Consider the following 18,517-nt stretch of genomic DNA (forward strand, 5'->3'; position numbering starts at 1 on the left):
ACCCTTCATCTTGGTTTTTCCATTGACAAGTGGTGATAAGAATAGCTATATCTTGAATCAAAGTGTCGAATATGATATGTCAAGAAATTTGTAATGTTTTGAACAACCCACAATAAAAAATTAAAAAAAAAAAAGAATAGCTATATCTTATAGAAGTATGATGTTCAAGTGAAATTGTCCACATAAAACACTTTCCACAGTGTCTCGTACACAAGAAGTACTCAATAAATGTTAGGCCTAATTATTATTGTTCAACCCTTGAAGCTCTTCAAATTATCACAGAAGGATAGTATTTTATAGTAAAATATTTCTATGGAACACCTATAATCATAAATGTTACCCTGTTTTCAAATAAAATAACAATCTACTAACTCCAACTCTATTTCTGAAGACATTTATTTCTGGGTCTGATAAAATATCATCTAAATATAAAAGTGCTCCCAGAGAAATGTGTCCATGGTGCCATAAGATATAACCAGCCACAGATATGGTGACAAGAAAACTTTATAAAGTTCCAATAAAAACAGAATGTCTTATTTCCTCTAGGGATTTACCTCACTTAATCTTTAAGCATCTAGCTAATATGTGAGCCAATTATTTGATTATACCAAGAGGTGTCTGTGTTAGTGACTGCTATGGGGCCATCTGTCAAAAACTGATTTCACTGCTGGAGACACTGAGATGATGGCAGAATAAAGAGCATTACAGGAAGATGGTACTTTATAGACTTGTGTATGTCAAAATAAGAATCTATGGAATATTAGTAGTAGCAGGTGGTAGATGTTCATTTAAGAAGGAAAAACAGCTAGTTTGATAACTTTTGTTTAAATTTCTACCCAAATGGAAAATTATATTTCTATAATGAGGAATGTCAATTTTTTCCGAATGATTTCTTTTATGACATGATCAATTTAAGTTTTGGTTTCCGCTATAGACATTTCAATGCTTCTTTCAGGTAACCAAATTTTATTTTACTTTTTGGGAAAGAAAAAAAAAATAAGTAATCACCAAATCCTATTTTAAAAGATGTGCAGTAAAAGCTTTGTTTAAATACCATATAAAACTGAAATTACTATTAAGTAATAATACCTCTCAAACACAACATGTAAAAACTTAAATCAATTGAAGGTAAAGAAATAATTGCGGGGCTGGGATTGTGGCTCAGTGGTAGAGTGCTTGCCTAGCATGTGTGAGGCACTGGGTTCGATTCTCAGCACCACATATAAATAAATTAATAAATAAAAAATAAAGGTCCGGGGCTGGGGATATGGCTCAAGCGGTAGCACACTAGCCTGGCATGCGCAGGGCGCTAGGTTCGATCCTCAGCACCACACACAAATAAAATAAAGATGTTGTGTCCACCAAAAACTGAAAAATAAATATTAAAAATTTCTCTTTCTTTTAAAAAAATAAAGGTCCATCAACAATATAAATGTTTTTTTAAAAAAAAATAATTGCTATTTTGATTGTGTACACTGCTTGTTGTTTTTCTAATGTTTTGAATAAAGACAATTCATAAGGAATATTATAAAATTTATTTTATGGTTTGGGAGAGTTATTGCCATAGAAAAAAAAATCAAAAGAATTTTGAAAGCCTTGACAGTAGGTCAAAAACAATTTGATGAAATCCACCAAGGATAAAAACATAGCCTTGCATTGAGAGTAATAGTAATCTGGTTACTATTAATAGTAATAGTAATCAGGTTAGTGGCTATTTAATTGCTGTGTGTTAGACACTGTACTCAGCACTTAAGTCTTCTAAAAGATTTAATTTATCAAGAATTTAAAATGGAATGATTTTAATTTCTTTTGGTTTTCTATGCTTACAAGTACTGTTTTAAAAATATTTACGCTCTTTTGTTGAATTGTCCTTGATTTATGGTTTTAATTATCCTATTCTTCAACTTCTACCAAGAGTATATAACTAAGCATCCCTTTCCTTGTTTTAGGAAAACTAGTGAAATTTGAAATGAACAAAAAGATTCCTGGGTGTTTGTTTGATAGCACACTCCACAGCCTGAGCAGCACCATCCCTCTTTCATACTGCACTACTCCTGCACTGGCTGAGCTGCAGAGCTATCTGGACACCATATCCTGAAGTTGGGCATCATTTCATTACACATTTGGAAAGACCAGGTCCTGCAGTCTGCAATGAAGGGACTCTTATTTTTGAGACAGGGTCTCAGTATGATGCCCAGGGGGTAGTGATTCTCCTGCTTCTTCTGCCTCTCAAGTAGTTGGGATTCCAGGAGTGCACCATGTGGTCAGGCTGACCCTTAGTTTTTGATCCACTGAAGACAACTAACCTTTCATCACTTATTAAGCAGCATGAAATTTCCAATAGCAACAACAGTGTTGGGTATTCGTTACTTGACTTGGTAAACCCAACTGCCTTATGTATACCTAGAAGTGGATTTGAGACCTGAGAACAGGAAGAATGAGTGAAATGAACAGTGACCATTTAAAGGACGATTAGCAGACTTTTTTTCTGCTTTAATACATTGCCCTGGAGCAACAAGTGCAGCAGGAAAAGATTTATAGAACTCTAGACTTTAATCTTCAACCTTTCTCACTTTACCAATTAGAAAATTTAAGTCCCTTATTACCAAGGGAACTTGCCACAACTGATCTCTACTCTTCTGTCAAATGCTAAAATGTGCAGTTTACATCTTTCTCCTGCCCCATTCATATTGCTGGATATTTCCTTTCATATGGAAAATGTTTAGTTTGAACAAATTTTTTTTACACAACTAACAGATTTTGATTTTTCAGTTTTAAAAAATATGAAAAAAGAAAATATTTACTGCATATTCTATATAGATTAGTCTCATTGCAAGCTCATTTGGCATAATGCTTTTTTTTTCTTTTCTGAAATAAATTAGAAACATATACACAAAGCAAAATTAACTACTATTCTATTTTCCATCTACTTCTCATAACAGGCTTCCTCAATTACTTCTGATTCATCACATCTCTTAGTGTGAAACCAGCTTCCTTGTCTAGGGTCCCGGTTTCCACTCTTCCAAACAAAAACTCTTTCCACTTCTGGAGGTTTTTAGAGTTTTCCACACTAAAAATCTCCAATAAAATCTCATAAGTTTTCAAGATGTTACACTATTCCTAATCTCCTGTTTCTCTTTTCTCCTCAGTGTCTTCTTATGAGGGCTCTTCATCTAACCTTTTAAATATAGACTTTAAAAATAAATATACTTTAATCAGTTCTAAACTTCAAATCTTTTTCATTTCCACTTTCATGGTTTCTTATTCAGACTATTATCACCTTAAACATGGATTTCAGTAGCTCACAGCTCATTTACCTTCTTTCTTTCTTCACTCATCTGCTTTCATTTCATGAGATGCTTTATATTAATCTTTTAAAACATTATGCTCTTACTCTGTTCCTGACTTTAGGGGAAATACTTTCAGTTTTTCCTCATTCACTATAATGTTGGCCTTGTCATATATAGCCTTTATTATGTTGAGATGAATTCCTTCTATCCTTACTTTCTTCAGGGATTTTTTATAATGAAGGGGTGTTGAATTTTGTTGAAAGTTTTTAATGCATCTATTAGGCTGATCATATGGTAATTGTTCTTGGTTCTATTTAGGTGGTGTATTACATTTGCAGATTTTTATAGGCTGAACCATCCTCACATTTCTGGGATAAAACCAACTTGATCGTGATGTATGATCCTTTTAATGTGCTCCTAAATTTAATTGGCTAAGGATGTCTACTCTTACCACTTCTATTCAACATAGTACTTGAAATTTTAGACAGAGAAATTAGGCAAGAGAAAGAAGCAAAAGAGATACAAATAGGGAAAGAAGTCAAATTGTTCCCGTTTGCCTTATCCTGTACTTAGAAGACCCTAGAGGTACCGGCAGAGGACTTTTAAATATGATAAACAAATTCAGCAAAGTGGTAGAATACAAGATAAACATATAAAAATCAATAGCTTTTTTCTAAGAATTCACTGAGAAAAAAATTAGGAAAACAATTCTATCCACAACAATGTCAAACAAACAAACAATAAAACCCTCCAAACCAAGACATAAACCTAACAAATGAGGTGTAAAATCTCTCCAATAAAACTATACCATACTGAAAAAATAAACTGAAGAAGACACTAGAAGATAGAAAGACCGCACATGGTCTTGGATAGGCAGAATTAATATTACAAGATGTGATCTACTGATTCAGTGCAATCCCCATCAAAACACCAATGATATTCTTCACAGAACTAGAAAAATCAATCCTAAAATTTACTTGGAAGAAAAAAAGATCCAGAATAAGACCCTAAGTGAAAAGACTAACACTGGAGGCATCACAATACCTGATTTCAAATTATACTACAGAGCTATGGTAACAAAAACAACAAGGTATTGATCTAAAAATCAGACATGTAGAGCAATGAAACAGAATAGAAGGCACAGAGACAAACTCACATAGGTACAGTCTTCTGAATTCCTGACAAAAGTGCCCAAAACATATGTTGGAGAAAAGATAGCCTCTTTAACAAATGATGTTGAGAAAATTGGATATGCATTTAAAGTGTGAAACAGATCCTATCTCTCACTCTGTACAAAAGTCTACTCAAAATGGATCAAAGACTTAGATATAAGACCAGAAATTTTGCACTTGGATATATTGGCACAGATAAAGACCTCCTGAAGAGGACCGTTATGGCTTAGGAAATAAGAGCAAAAATCAATAAATGGGATGACAACAAATTAAAAAGCTTCATAGTAAAGTAAACAACAGTGAAGAGACAACCTATATAGAATGAGAGAAAGTATTTTCCAGTACTCTTGTGATAGAGAGTTAATATCCAGAATATAGAGAGAACTAAAAGTTAAAACAAAACTCAACACTAAAAATCCCCAAGTAACCCAATTAATAAATGGGCAAAAATGCAGAACACATACTTCCCAAAAGACATATAAATGTCCAACAATTATGTGAAAAAATGTTCAATCTTTAGCCATCAAAAAAATTTAAATCAAAACTATACTGAGATTCTATCTCAATCCAGTTAGAATAGCAATCATCAAGAATAAAATTATGATAAGTGCAGGGAAGAATGCAGGTAAAAAGAAACTCATATATACTGTTGGGAATATAAAATAGTACACCACTCTGGAAATCAGCATGGAGGTTTCTCAAAAAGCTAAAAATAGAACTACCATATGATCCAGCCATACCACTCCTTGTTATTTATTCAAAAGAATTAAGGTCAGCATACTTTAGGGATACATGCATACCCATCAGTTATGAAATCAGCCTAGGTGTTCATTAACAGATAAAAAAAATGTGGTATATATACAACCAAGTTTTATTCAGCCATAAAGAACAAAAGAATGTCATTTGCAGGAAAATGGATGCAACTAGAGACCATAATTTTGAGTGAAATAAGTCACGTGTGGAGACAAAAAAGTATCATGTTTTTTCTCATATGTGGAAGCTAGATGGAAAAACCAGGAAAACAAAAGAGATGCCATAAAAGTAGAAGGGAGACCATTATGGGTGATGCCGAGGTCTGGGGGAGGGTGGAAGAACGGGTGAGGAGGTATTGAGGAGTCGAATTAGAATCCAGTCATGTTTTTATGGATGTAGGAATATACCACATAATGAAGCACACCATTCTGCTTAAATAATATGTACCAATAAAAAATGAGATAGATTCAAATGCTCTGAGATTCAAAAAAATCCCCCTTGTTCATATTATTATCATGTTCAAATGCTTTACTAGTGTTTATATTGATGTTCTTTATTGTTAATCTAATACCCAATAATCCTTATAAATCATGTCCTAATCATCTTTTCTTATTTTCTCCTATTTCATCTACTCTGCTTCAGTCAAACTCTCTACTCATCTGTAAACTGTGCGTACTTTTCTTCCTCTATGAACTTTGGTCACACTGGTATTTTTTTTTAAAATCCCATCCTTCTTTTAAGATCCAGTTAGGACTTGCCTGTTCTAAATAGCCTTTCCAAACTACCCCAGTCTTAGGAATCCCCATAGCATTCACCCTATTCCATGCTGCTATACTTGTGTGCAGACTGCCTTAGTGACATGATGTCCCTTTCATTATTGCACATGTATTAGGATTTAACTGTTTACAGGTCACTTTTCTAATAAGACCAAGAGATACTAAAAGACATTTATAAAGGCACAGAAAAACATATACATATTTTGCCTGGTATAGTTCTGTCATGTGTATACTGTACATCTGTCTGCTGATAATTTAGAAAATAAGTTGAGTTCATGCCACTGTTATATGTAGTCCTCCAGTAACATGAAATTTTCAGAATTTTAAGTTTGTCAGATAAAAAAATTTAAAATTCATCAAAGCCAAAAGATAAAGGGGGGCGGGGAGTCTAAGAAAAACATAAATGTCAGCAGAGTATGCTAATGGGGAAAAATCATCATAAACTTCATAATTTACAGTGTCTGGGGAAAAATTAATGTGCAGACACTTAAAAATGTCATAGTATGAATAACTATAAGTCACCTTAAAAAAGAATATGTTTTGCATTTATATTTGAATTTCAATGGAACTGCTTTGAATTGTTACTTTATTGATAAGTGAAACAGGTTCTTTTATGACTTAAGTTATAAAAGCTTAGAGTTTATGGGTTCCCTCCCCACCCTGCAATTACCTACAGGAAGAGATTGGACATGGTTCTATTTTATGAGTTTTATAGGGGTACATTCACCCCAGTTTATATATTATGAATTCCTGGAAAATGCTAGATTGGAGAAAATAAAGTGTACCCTTTGAAGACATTTCACTTGCATTCATGTATTTATCCATAAACAAGCTGTCCCAAATATTATATTAAAATATGAAACAGCCACATTTACATAAATTATATATAAAGTATGTTAAACAAGTGTAAAACTGCAGTATACAGCAATGTTGAGAACCTGAAGAAAGGACAAAACAATGATAATAATCTAACAATAACTCAAAATGATGCAAAAAAGCACAAATATCTTTTTATTTTTTTCTGGAGAAAAAGGAAAAAGAAGGACTACTGCTTTGCAAAGGAGAATCACAGGGGACTTCTGTCCCAAAGGCTGTGATTCAGCACAGATCTCTTGTAATCTAAAAGAGATTCAGAATGAAATTTAACTTATATGATTCAGATCGGTACCTTTATGAATAAATTTAGTGTTAAGGGCAAGCAACATCATGATCATTTAGAAATAGTTTCAAGGTGACAAATTAAGTCTATACATATTTACAACTAATAGATTATAGGAAAAAAATTACCAGTCAGCCGTTAGAAGGGATATAACTGCAGAATGAATGTGCTAAAGGCTTGAAAAATTGGTCTTATAGCAAAAAAATAATAATAAATCAATATTTAAATTACAAATGAAGCAAGGACATTTTAAATCCTAATAATAAGGGAAGACTTAGACAAACAGCAAGTATTCCACATTTGGTATAATCTTGATAAAATCATGGTAAAATTCAGACAGTCTGGATTTTATTTGAACTATTGTGGTAGATATGGAGGCGTCTGTGAAAGTGCAAGCTGTATTTTTATAAAGTGCCAAAAATTCATTTGTTAAATAGAAAAATTGTTCTAATAGGTGTCATAGCATCACTGAATAGATTAAGAATAATGAGTAATATTCGTTAAGTGTTACAGATTTGAAATGTAGAAAATTTACAAAAATTTAAACAATCACTTAAATTAGGCCATACTGATATAATCTGAATTTACTATATCAGTTTTCACTGGAAGAGATTCAAAAACAATGGGGCTGGGGTTGTGACTCAGAGGTAGAGTGCTCGCCTACCATACGAGAGGCACTGGGCTCAATCCTCAGCACCACATAAAAATAAAATAAAGATATTGTGTTCACCTATAACTAAAAAATAAATATTTTAAAAAAAGAGATTCAAAAACAATACTCCACAAATCACTAAGAATGCTTTATAGGGGCTGGGGTTGTGGCTCAGAGATAGAGTGCTTGCCTACCACGCGTGGGGCACTGGGTTCGATCCTCAGCACCACGTAACAATAAAATGAAGATGTTGTGTCCATCTATAACTAAAAAATAAATATTTTTTAAAAAGAATGTTTTATATTCAGCATGGTTTACTATGTTTTAATGTCTTATAGGCATATTAATTATGTCGGAAAACATGAAAGCTGTGGACTCTGCTATGCATATGATTATACATTAAAGGGCAGGTATGTTTTAACTTGGGAAACATTTCCTTATGCTAGTTGTGCTTTCTCTTTGATTTGCAAATAAGTCCCTCATTTAAAGTAAATACAGTTCTCAAACCTGAACTGATTTAACTATTAACTAACTTTTACACCTGCCTTTTGGGATTCAATGACCTTTGATTAATCTGAGGCTGATAAAATCCTGCCTATAAGCAGGTGCAGGGACTTGTTCTTAAAGTGGCAAGATTTAATTCTAATATTGTAATTGTCTCATGTCTTATTTACATTTCCTCTTAACAGTATAGCATCTGGGTGAAAATTACCAAGGGAAAAAGTCAGTGAGAAGGTGGTTACCCTGTTGGCCATTAAATCTGAAATAGGACATTAGGTCGGAAGAAAATAAAATCTATAATAGATGAACAGGCTGAACAGGTTATTTGTACAAAAGAATATTCATATTCATACAGCTGATATCTAGTGTTTCTACTGCAACACTAAATATCAGAAGGCAAAGATGACCAATTTCTACAATGTTTTTAGGCAAATAGGTAATGTCAAAATAATAAAAAATTGGCCTTATGCAAAGAGAACTGATATATTTTAACTATATATGTAGATAATTCATCTCCCATTTTATATTTCTTGAAAAAACAATCTGAAAAATGTACTCTAGGATATTAACAAAATTAAGAGCTCAGGATGCAAAAAAGAGGAGACCATATACCCAGTTAAAAAGAGAAGTTTGATTCATTTTGATGGATAAGCTCATATCAAGTGGGGATATTCTTTTCCACTTTCTATTAAAGACATCTCAAACAGGCAGGCTACTATTTATGTCAAAAAGAAAACACATTCAAAGTTCAAGTAATAAATAAAATACAAAAAAGAAGTAAATTAAAGAGAGATTGAACACAGAACAAAAGGACAGAGGTGGTTTTGTTCTCAGGCTAATCTATATTTACTTAAGGGTCACTGCTATTATATTATAGTACTATATGCTCAAACTATCCCCTATAACCATATATTTACTGAATAGTCCATTTAGAATTCTAACTTGAACTATCAAGGAACACACCATTCCCTAAAACAGAGGCTTGAGAAATTCTTATTTATTTTCCTCACTTGGTGAATAACTGCAATTGGCATTTAACACTCTCCTAGACATAAGCCATTCCCTAGAGTACTTGGAGCAAGAGGGAAGAGGGAGTGATAATGGGTAAAGAAGTAACCTGGAAACTGAGGGGTTAGATACACAGTCAGGAAGTTAGTCAGGAGCCTGGTCTCAGACACTGAAATCCTGGCCAACTCTCTTTCTGTTTTTTTTTTTTTTCCCCCCTCAGGTTCAATGAGTGAATTGACTCTTCTCCTTTTCAGACCAGGATAGCACAAAGTTTGGGATTACAGATATCTCACTTTGTTCAATTTCCTGAGAGACTCCTTCCTCTCCCTTACTCTAAACATTTAGTATAATTATATTTCTGTGAAAATCAGACTTTACCTGTCCAGCAGACATGGGTGCATTGGGTAATGAGTGGACTTGTGACTCCACTCAGAGGTTTTGGAGAAAGGGACAAGGTGAACTGTCAGCAAACTGGGGGACGGGACTGTGAAGGATGGGTAGAACACCTTAGATGGTAGTAAAGAGAGAGAAGGAGAAGTATAGACCCACCTGAGAAATACACATCAAAATTAACCTGGACTCAAGTGAAAACTTGGGGAACTAATGGGTGTTTGAGGAATGCATGCAAACATGAAATACATTAAAACTTATCAAGGCTTGGGGTACAGCTCAGTGGTAGAGTGCTAGCCTAACCTGCATGAGGCCCTGGGTTGGATTCTCACCATTGCAAAAAACAAAATTAAAACAAAAACAAAAACAACTCATTGATTGTCTAGAGTAGGAATAGTATTAATAAATTAGAAGTTATCAATTCCTAACCCAATTGGAAAAACATAATAAAAAAGACAAGCAATATCTAAACTATTATGCTTTACATTTAGTTCCTAATTCATGGAGTAATTTTGCAATTATTGTCACTATTATAGATATCAATACCATTATTTCTTATGAGTTCATGTGAATTAGGCTCTATTACTTCATCATTTAAAAACCTAGGAATTTACAATCAGCCTAGAGGGTGTAACAGAAAACTGCCAGGCTTTACTTTTCTGAGTTCCTGAATGTATAAACAAATAAGAATGTAAGCACATGGACACAGGAAAGCTTATAAGAATAAAGTGAATTTTGGAAGTATGTAAAATAATTCAATGATGGAGTATATTATTCAAATATATTAAACATAAATTTCTTAATTGCTAATCTGTATTTTTTTAACATTAAAGAGTAAAAACTACATAATATTATGTCTACTCTTTTAGCATACTTACTAAAAGATAACTGAAACCCATATTATAGCAAAGTAATTTTTATGATTATGCTGATGACTAAATTCTGATAAACTAGTCTTTTCTGGAGCATCATACATTAAGTTATCAACTATGGTATATCAATCAGTTGTGTGGATTTATTACAAACAGAAAATAGAGTCAACTTTCTAGTGAGGCAATTATTAATCATCAATAAAATTCAAATAAAGTTTAACATTATCTTTATTTTCCTGAAAAATATATTACTGAATAAAAATTTTTTCATAACAAGAAACAATGAATTGAATGAAGCACTACAAAGACTTATTGTATAGACAGAATAAGAACATTATATTGAAGGAAAGGTTAAGATGTACTCAAGTTTTATGAATCTTTCAACTGGAAACCAGAAAATGATGTATATTTCACACAAATATACCCAGAGATTAAAAGGGAAATCTAGTTGTTTTCCTTTTACAATACGTATTTTTAATATCGTAAATAATTAAGTGCTTTTGTTGTCTGTTAGTAACAGAAGAGGAATAAAAAATAAGATTTTACTTTAGTAAGAGAAATGAAGCACTAATGGCATTCTTTCGGTGTCATACAACGTTCACTGTAAATAGTACTAGTGTATGAAATAGCACTCATTTTAAAAAAAAGCACTTTGCCAAAACTGTAAGCTACTTTAAGGTATAAATAAATACCTGTAAAAATACTGTATCTTATTTTCCTATATCTTTACAAAAATTACAAAGTTTTCTTCATTATTTGGAAAACATGACATTAATTTCCCTGCAGGGACATACTTTTTGCCAAAAGGAAGTCATAAGAGTTTTCTACAATGGTGCTTTGTGTCACTGTAACCAGCATCATTCTATAGTTTTTTACAGTTTTAACAATGCAAAAAGAGGCCTTACCGTTGGAGGTGAATCTACTTGATGGTTACAAGGCCTTCTTTCTATGCTGATAATCCCTGTGGAAAGAAAAGAATTGTGAATATGGGGTTATTATGCCTCTTCATTTTATTTTGAAAACATTCATGTCAGTAAGACATGCCTCATACAGTCTACAAGAAAAAAGCCTCACTCAGCTGGCAGGATCCTTTCAAGTTATATCATGAATTCTTTGGTCAGGAACAGTTGGTGAGTTTAGCTAAGACACCCTACTTAAGGTTAGCTAAGACAGTTTTCCCATTCAAGTGGCCTCCAGCAATAGTGGCAGATGTGCCATATCTTGCTTCCAGCTCAAAATTACACCATTATCTGGACTCTGCTGCATTTCCTCCATGAAAGGTTTATTTCTGACTTGAGGTCATCAAGTTTCATAATGAAATATCATAAAGGCCATGAAAGGAATCACTGCTTCCTTATTTTCTCAAAAGAATAAATAAATCTATTTGAATTTCTCTTTGATCTGACTTCCTACTATGACATTTTCTATTATTTATTCAACCACCATGGTGTATCTGAGGAAAAAGAAAGTTCCCTGATTCTCTCCTTTAAAATGATAACACTGATGGCTAATCTTGAGAAATATCCTTTTATCATGTGTGGATTTATCTTTTTGTTCTCAATGTCCTCTACTGCATTTCTTTGTAATAAGCAGCCTTCAAGGATATAACACATTGTATCTCATTTGTAAGATACTGGTTCAAAGTCAAGCTCAAGTTAAAAATGAACACAGGCACTGGTCTCATTTAGTTTCCAATCTCTGTCCATTAGCAAACTTACATAAGAGTGAGGATATCAGAAGAGTTTGTTTAAATAATACTAAAGGCTGTCACACACAAGACCTGTTAGAAGTGAGAACTCCAATGTCTGTTAATAGCAATTAGCAAAATTCCTAGTTCAAACAAAATATTAGTTCCTCTGTTTCACAAGCACTTAACATGAAGTATGAAAAGGGATTCAGTGAGATCAACACAAGCAATTGCTTTTTATAACTTGAAAGAATATATTCAAAATGAACAATGTACCATGAAACATTTTTTAAAAACATAGCTTTTGTTTTGTTTTAAAAATTTCTTTCAATTATTATTGTTAGACAGTGAGGTATAAACTACTAGCTACCTTAATCCAATCAACTAATATTTATTTACAGGCTATCTAGCACTCACTACCTAGCTATAAGATGAATAAATTATGATTGAGTCTAATAAAACAGAGATATTCTGTTTTGAAAAAATACTATACAGTAAATGAACTGGGTTCTATCTTAAATGTAGTAAGTCTTTAGGGTAATTTTAATGGAAAGACTTTAAATCATAGAGGAACATTACCTTTGAGTGAAAAGCTTAAAAAAAAAAGACAAGTAACACATTTTAGAAAATATTCAAATAGTGCAGATTTTTTTTTTTTTTTTTTTTAAATGCTGGGGATAGAACTCAGGGCTCCATAGGTACTAATCACAAGCACTACCACTGAGCTACATCTCCAGACCCAAGACCCAAGTAATGAAGATTCTTGTTCAAAGATTTTAATAATACAGAGGTACACAGAACAATTGGTGAAATTCCCACTTCCCCAGCCCTGATGTCTGCAACCCTCCTAGCTGTAACCACTGAAAGCAGTCTGGCACCAGAAGCTTTCAAATGAGAGGGCTCACACCATGGGGTTCAGGAATTAGCAACATCTACATGTGTGTTCTCACTATTGTAACCTGACTGCTATAAAACTGACCTAAGCTGATTATAAATTTTAAAATTCTTATCCAATTAGAAAGTAACTTTAGTTGGAAATAAAAAGTAACTTTAAATGATAAAAACAAAACCCCCAAATAAATATCCTTAGCTTATACAATCACAAGGATAAAAACAACATATTTTAGTTTCATTTGCAAGGCAAGAATAAGTTGGAAACTTGAATTTTAAAAAGTAGATTACCCAAAGTTATAACCTTAGTTGTAATTTAGGTGGCAAATGGAAATAATATTGTTGGGAAATGTTTTTATCCAAGATTGCAGTAATATATATTCAAAACGAAATAAGCTTAGGGAAAATGTCCTAAAATAGCTTCCTATTTTAAGGAAATTTTACTTAAAAATCTGCATTTGTATCTCAATTTCACTTTTAGTAAAGTATAATAAGTGAAAGCTCATATTAAGTAGCTTGCTATAATGATCAATTTTACATGTCAACCTGAGTAGGCTGTGGTACCCAGATACTTGATCAAACATGATTCTAGATATTTCTTTGAAGGTATTTTGTTTTTGGATGGGATTAATATTTAAATCAGTACACCCCAAGAAAGTAGATGGGCCTTCATTATGTAAGTGGGCCTCATCCACTTATTTTAAGACCTTAAGAAAATCGCTGACCTCCCCTGAGAGAAATCTGTGGATAGACTGCGTTTTTGAACTTGAACTATAACTCTTTTCTGGCCTGCAGATTTTGAACTTGACAGTTTCCATCATTCCTTAAAGTAAATCATTCTCTGTGTGTGTGTGTGTGTGTGTGTGTACACATATACACGTATACACAAACATATCCTATTGGTTCTGTTTCTCAAAAGAACATTATTTTCTGGAAAACATGAAATAAATGAAGAAAATGTAATTGTATTTGTACTCTACATTATAAATACATATGGTCATTAAAATACTAATTGTGCAGGAATATAGTTAAAATGTCAAAGTTGTCATGAAATATTTTAAATTTATAAAATTTCCAAATGAACTTAAGATTACAGAATATCTCTAAAATGAATAAATGAAAAAATACGAATAAAAATCAGTCCGCCAAGAAATATTACTGATGTATTGTCCAGTTGGAGAATCTCTGCCTTTCAATGTTTAGATGATTTACATTTAAAATAATTAAAATGGTATGGCTTTAAGTTTACCATTTTGCTATGCTTTTTTATTTTTTTCAGTACTAGATATGGAACCCAGGGGTGATTTACCATTAAGCTACATCCCCAGCCTTTTAAATTTTTTTTATTTTGACACAGGATCTCACTAAGTTTCTGAGGCTGGCCTCAAACTTGGAATCTTCCTGCTGTGGCCTCCCAAGTAGCTGAGATTGCAGGTGTGTACCACATTGCCATCTTACTATTTTACTGCATTTAAAAAAATTCTAATTTGTTATATATGACAGCAGAATGCATTACAATTCATATTACACATATATTACATTTTATTTTATATTCTTTTAGAATAATTCAATATTTACTATTGTATTTTATGTCCCCTAATGGATTTTTAGCTATACATCTTCACAGTTTTAATGATTAATCTAGAGATTACAGATATACCCTTAATTTATTACAGTATACCATGAATTAGGATTTTCCTCTTAAAGGACAATATAAGCACCTTAAATCAGTATTCCTACATTTACCTCACTACCCTTACTGCTTATACTTCTATGTTATAAATGTGACAATATATTGTCAGTATACTTGTTTTAAAGTCAAGTCTTTTAGAGAATTTTTTAAAATACAGTCTTTTATGTTTGTCCACATACTTATCCTTCCTAGTGTTTTCACCCTCTCCTGCAGGTCCAGGCTTTCAAATGAAATGATTTTGCTCCAGGCAGATGAACCCCTGGTTCAATCTCTTATAGTGAAAATCTGGTGACTGCTTTTTTCCTGAGAGGTCTTTAGTGGATATTCACTTACGAAGCATGTTCTTAATGAGTAATGAAATCTAGGTTCATGGCCATTTTCTTTCAGAAAGTGATTTCATTCCATTTTTTTCTTATGAGAAGGCAGGCATGATTCTTACTGTTATTTCCCTCAGTGTTCATTCTTTTCCCTCTGACTGCTTTTGCAATTTTCTCTTTATGTTTCAATTTCTTCATTTTAATTAAGATGTGCCTAGATGTGGTTTTACATGTATGTATGTAGCATGTATGTGTGTGTATATGTGTCTCCTTCTTGAGATTTGCTTAGATTTTAATGTCTGGAGGTTAAAAATCTTTGTTAACAAGAGTAAGAAAATTCCTAGCCCATTATTTCTTCAAATAGTTTTTAAACTCATTTCCTCTACAGTCCTTCTGAATTCCAATTATACATATTTAGTCCATTTTACATTAACACATAGATTTCATACTCTTTCTTCCTCCCAGGGCTTTGTTCCCCCACTGTGTTTCAATTTGGATAATTTTCATGATTTCAATCGTCTTATTCCAGAATTCAGTGATCCTTTCTTTCAATGAGCCCTATATGCTAACAGGCCCATCTAATAAATTTTCATGTTATCTAACACACTTTTCAGGTTTAGAATTTCCACTAGATTCTTTTTTTTGGGAATTTCCATTTCTTTGCTGAAATTCTCTATCTTGTCATTCATTTTGATTATGTTTTCTCATAAATTATTCAACGTATGCATCAATTATTTCAAAAGTTTTATCTGTTAATTCCAACATTTCCATCATCCCTGGGACTCTTTTTATTGATTGCAGTTTCTCTTGATTATGGGGCACTTATTTCTGCTTTATTCACATGCCTTGTAAATTCTGATTACAGGTTAGAACTCTTGGACATATAATCAGTAGAGAATGAAATAAAAAATATCTCTCCTCAGAAAGGGGTCATCATTTCCTCTTTAAGAAAATCTTTAAGAATAAAGATCTCTTTATTCAAATCAGGAGTTGGCTTGGGTTGGGGCAGGCAGTTATTACTATAGCTAACCTATTATATTAGGTATTCCAAAAGTAAGTTAAGGTCCTCCGTTTAGGAACACTTTGGGATTTAAACTCCTAGAGATTATGAGAACTCTGCCTTTCTCCCAGTTTCTGGAGTTATTGCTTATGTCACAAAAAATCCTCTAGGGGAGAAATGATGAGTGAATAAGACTGACTCACATTTGGGATCTTTCAGATTCCAGTCTATCATGGTGGCCCACATGGTCCTCAGCTCATTTCTCCCTATCCTGGAGGCTTGCTCTTCTGTTCTCTTGTGCTTCTACCTCCATAAATGCTCCAATATATTAATAAGTGACAGTTGGCCTTTACTCCTTTATGGGAAGGGCTCAATCTCTTTGCAATTTATTTTATTTAGACTTTGTTTCCACATCTTTGATGACTTTCTGTCTATGTTAGGTTTTCCCAATGTTATAGTCAGAGTGATCAAAATTACCAATCTTGTATATACTAACTGGAAGCTGAACTCTGCTTCTATTTAGTTACATTGTTGTTATTTTTTTCTCTTTGTTTTTGGTTAATTTACTTCATTCTTTTGTTTTTCTTTGTCTACTGATCTTGACTTTGTTTGTTTTTAATTTTTACCAATGTTTCAATTCTGCTACTGGTTACCTTCCTGATTCTAACAGTAATAAATACATTTATAAAGTATCTATTCTAGGACAGAGGTATAAGTTGGTCAGGTTGTCTGTAGCAACAGCTCAGATCTCCATCAGTACAGCTGACAACACAAAACATGAGGAGGCAAAGAAAATGAACAACTCTCTTTAAGGGATTTCAGTATCCTGAAAAAGACCACATGAATGATAACTGGTAGTACCACTGATGTCAATGTGAGAAACAGAGTATCTCTTAAACTAAAATGAAGCAGACAAAAAGCAAGAATTAAGAATTTTAAGATAGGTAATTAAACAAACAACAAAGAGGACCCCATCTTAAAGAAAGAAAATATTGGCTTTCAGAAAGTAAATCAGAAGGTAGCTAACATTTCCAAGATCACACAACTAACGAGCAACAGTACCATTACTGAAACTCATGCTTCTAAGCTACATACCCTTCAGACCTATTTATGTGTGTGTTTGGCCCCTGTGGTTGGGACTTAATTTTATTCATCTTTATATCCATAGTACCTAACCCAAATGACCAAAACACAGAAGGTCCTTAAGAGTTTTCTCAAATATTAACTGAATGAATGTGTTCCCTCCTAAGCCATATCCACCAGATTCATAAGCTATAATACAGCATTAAGTGTGAGCAGTACTCATTTAGTCATCAGAATGCTTGAGGATGTGCTAGAATTTTTTTTTTTTTTTTGATACTGGGGATGAAAACCAGGACCATTTGCAAGCTATGTAAAAGCATCTACTACTGAGCTACATCCTCAGTCCTCTGGGATTGTTTTCAGAAGCTTTAATTTACTTCTTCCTTTAGTAATAAACTCACAACAAAATACAAGGTATTATTACAAAAAACTTATTCTAATTTTCCAGATAGTAACATACTCCAGAGAATGGAAGAAATTTTATGCTTCTTAATAGATACTTTCAGTATTTTGCTTTGTAGAAAAATCAGATCATGACTTTTTATCCCACTGTATAACTATTTTGAACAGAGAATTAAGTATTTTTTAGTTACCCTAAACTCTATTAACCTTCAACTCAAGATCATGATCAAAGACCGAGAGAAAAAACATAGACTTACATAAAAATGAAAACAGGAAAGAATGCCTTGTTCTGAAGTCAAAACATATATGCATCAACTTTATATATCATCGAAAAATAGCCATGTGCTGCCCACCAAGCACAGGGCACTGTGTGAGGACCTGGAGAAGCTCCCTACTTCCTTAACCATATCTTCTTAAGATCTATTGGTTCCAGGCAACACTATACCTAAGTATACTTAGTGTTGGAAATCTCCATAAATCTTTTTGTAGGACTCACAGAGAGAATTATCCTTTGATTACCCATGGCTATGCAAAAATAAAATTTTATTATATTCCGGTAGAATATATTTTTTAGAAGGAAGGGATCCTTTTTTGTTACATTTAATATAAAGTTGGCTACATTAAGATTATAAGCCCTTAGAACTAGGAAAAAGATAGGTGAACATGCCTGTAATCCCAGCAGCTCTGAAGTCTGATTGTGATTTCAAAGCCAGCCTCAGCAATTTAGTGAGGCCCTAAGCAACTTAGTGAGACCCTGTCTCAAAATAAAATATATAAGGGGTGGGTATGTGGCTCAGTGGTTAAGTGTCCCTGGGTTCAATGCCTGTATGATACCCATCCCCCTAAAAAAAAGGAAAACTAAAACTGCTTT

The 18,517-nt window shown here is 33.0% G+C and overlaps 1 protein-coding gene across 11 annotated transcripts in view; it reads right to left on the minus strand.

Annotated features, from left to right (window-relative positions):
- The window catches only part of Ahi1 (Abelson helper integration site 1), a 179,432-nt gene that overhangs the window by 52,084 nt on the left and 108,831 nt on the right, over nucleotides 1–18,517 (minus strand). For all 11 annotated transcript variants that reach the window (XR_007345822.1, XR_007345823.1, XM_048798685.1 and 8 more), the window contains one exon: nucleotides 11,479–11,534. Coding sequence is in view for 9 of the 11 variants with exons in the window: in XM_048798685.1 (XP_048654642.1) it covers nucleotides 11,479–11,534 (56 nt within the window). In the remaining 2 variants the exon portion in view is untranslated. The remainder of the gene's footprint in view (nucleotides 1–11,478; nucleotides 11,535–18,517) is intronic.

Source organism: Marmota marmota, unplaced genomic scaffold, assembly GCF_001458135.2.
Source record: "Marmota marmota marmota unplaced genomic scaffold, marMar, whole genome shotgun sequence".
Lineage (NCBI taxonomy): Eukaryota > Metazoa > Chordata > Mammalia > Rodentia > Sciuridae > Marmota > Marmota marmota.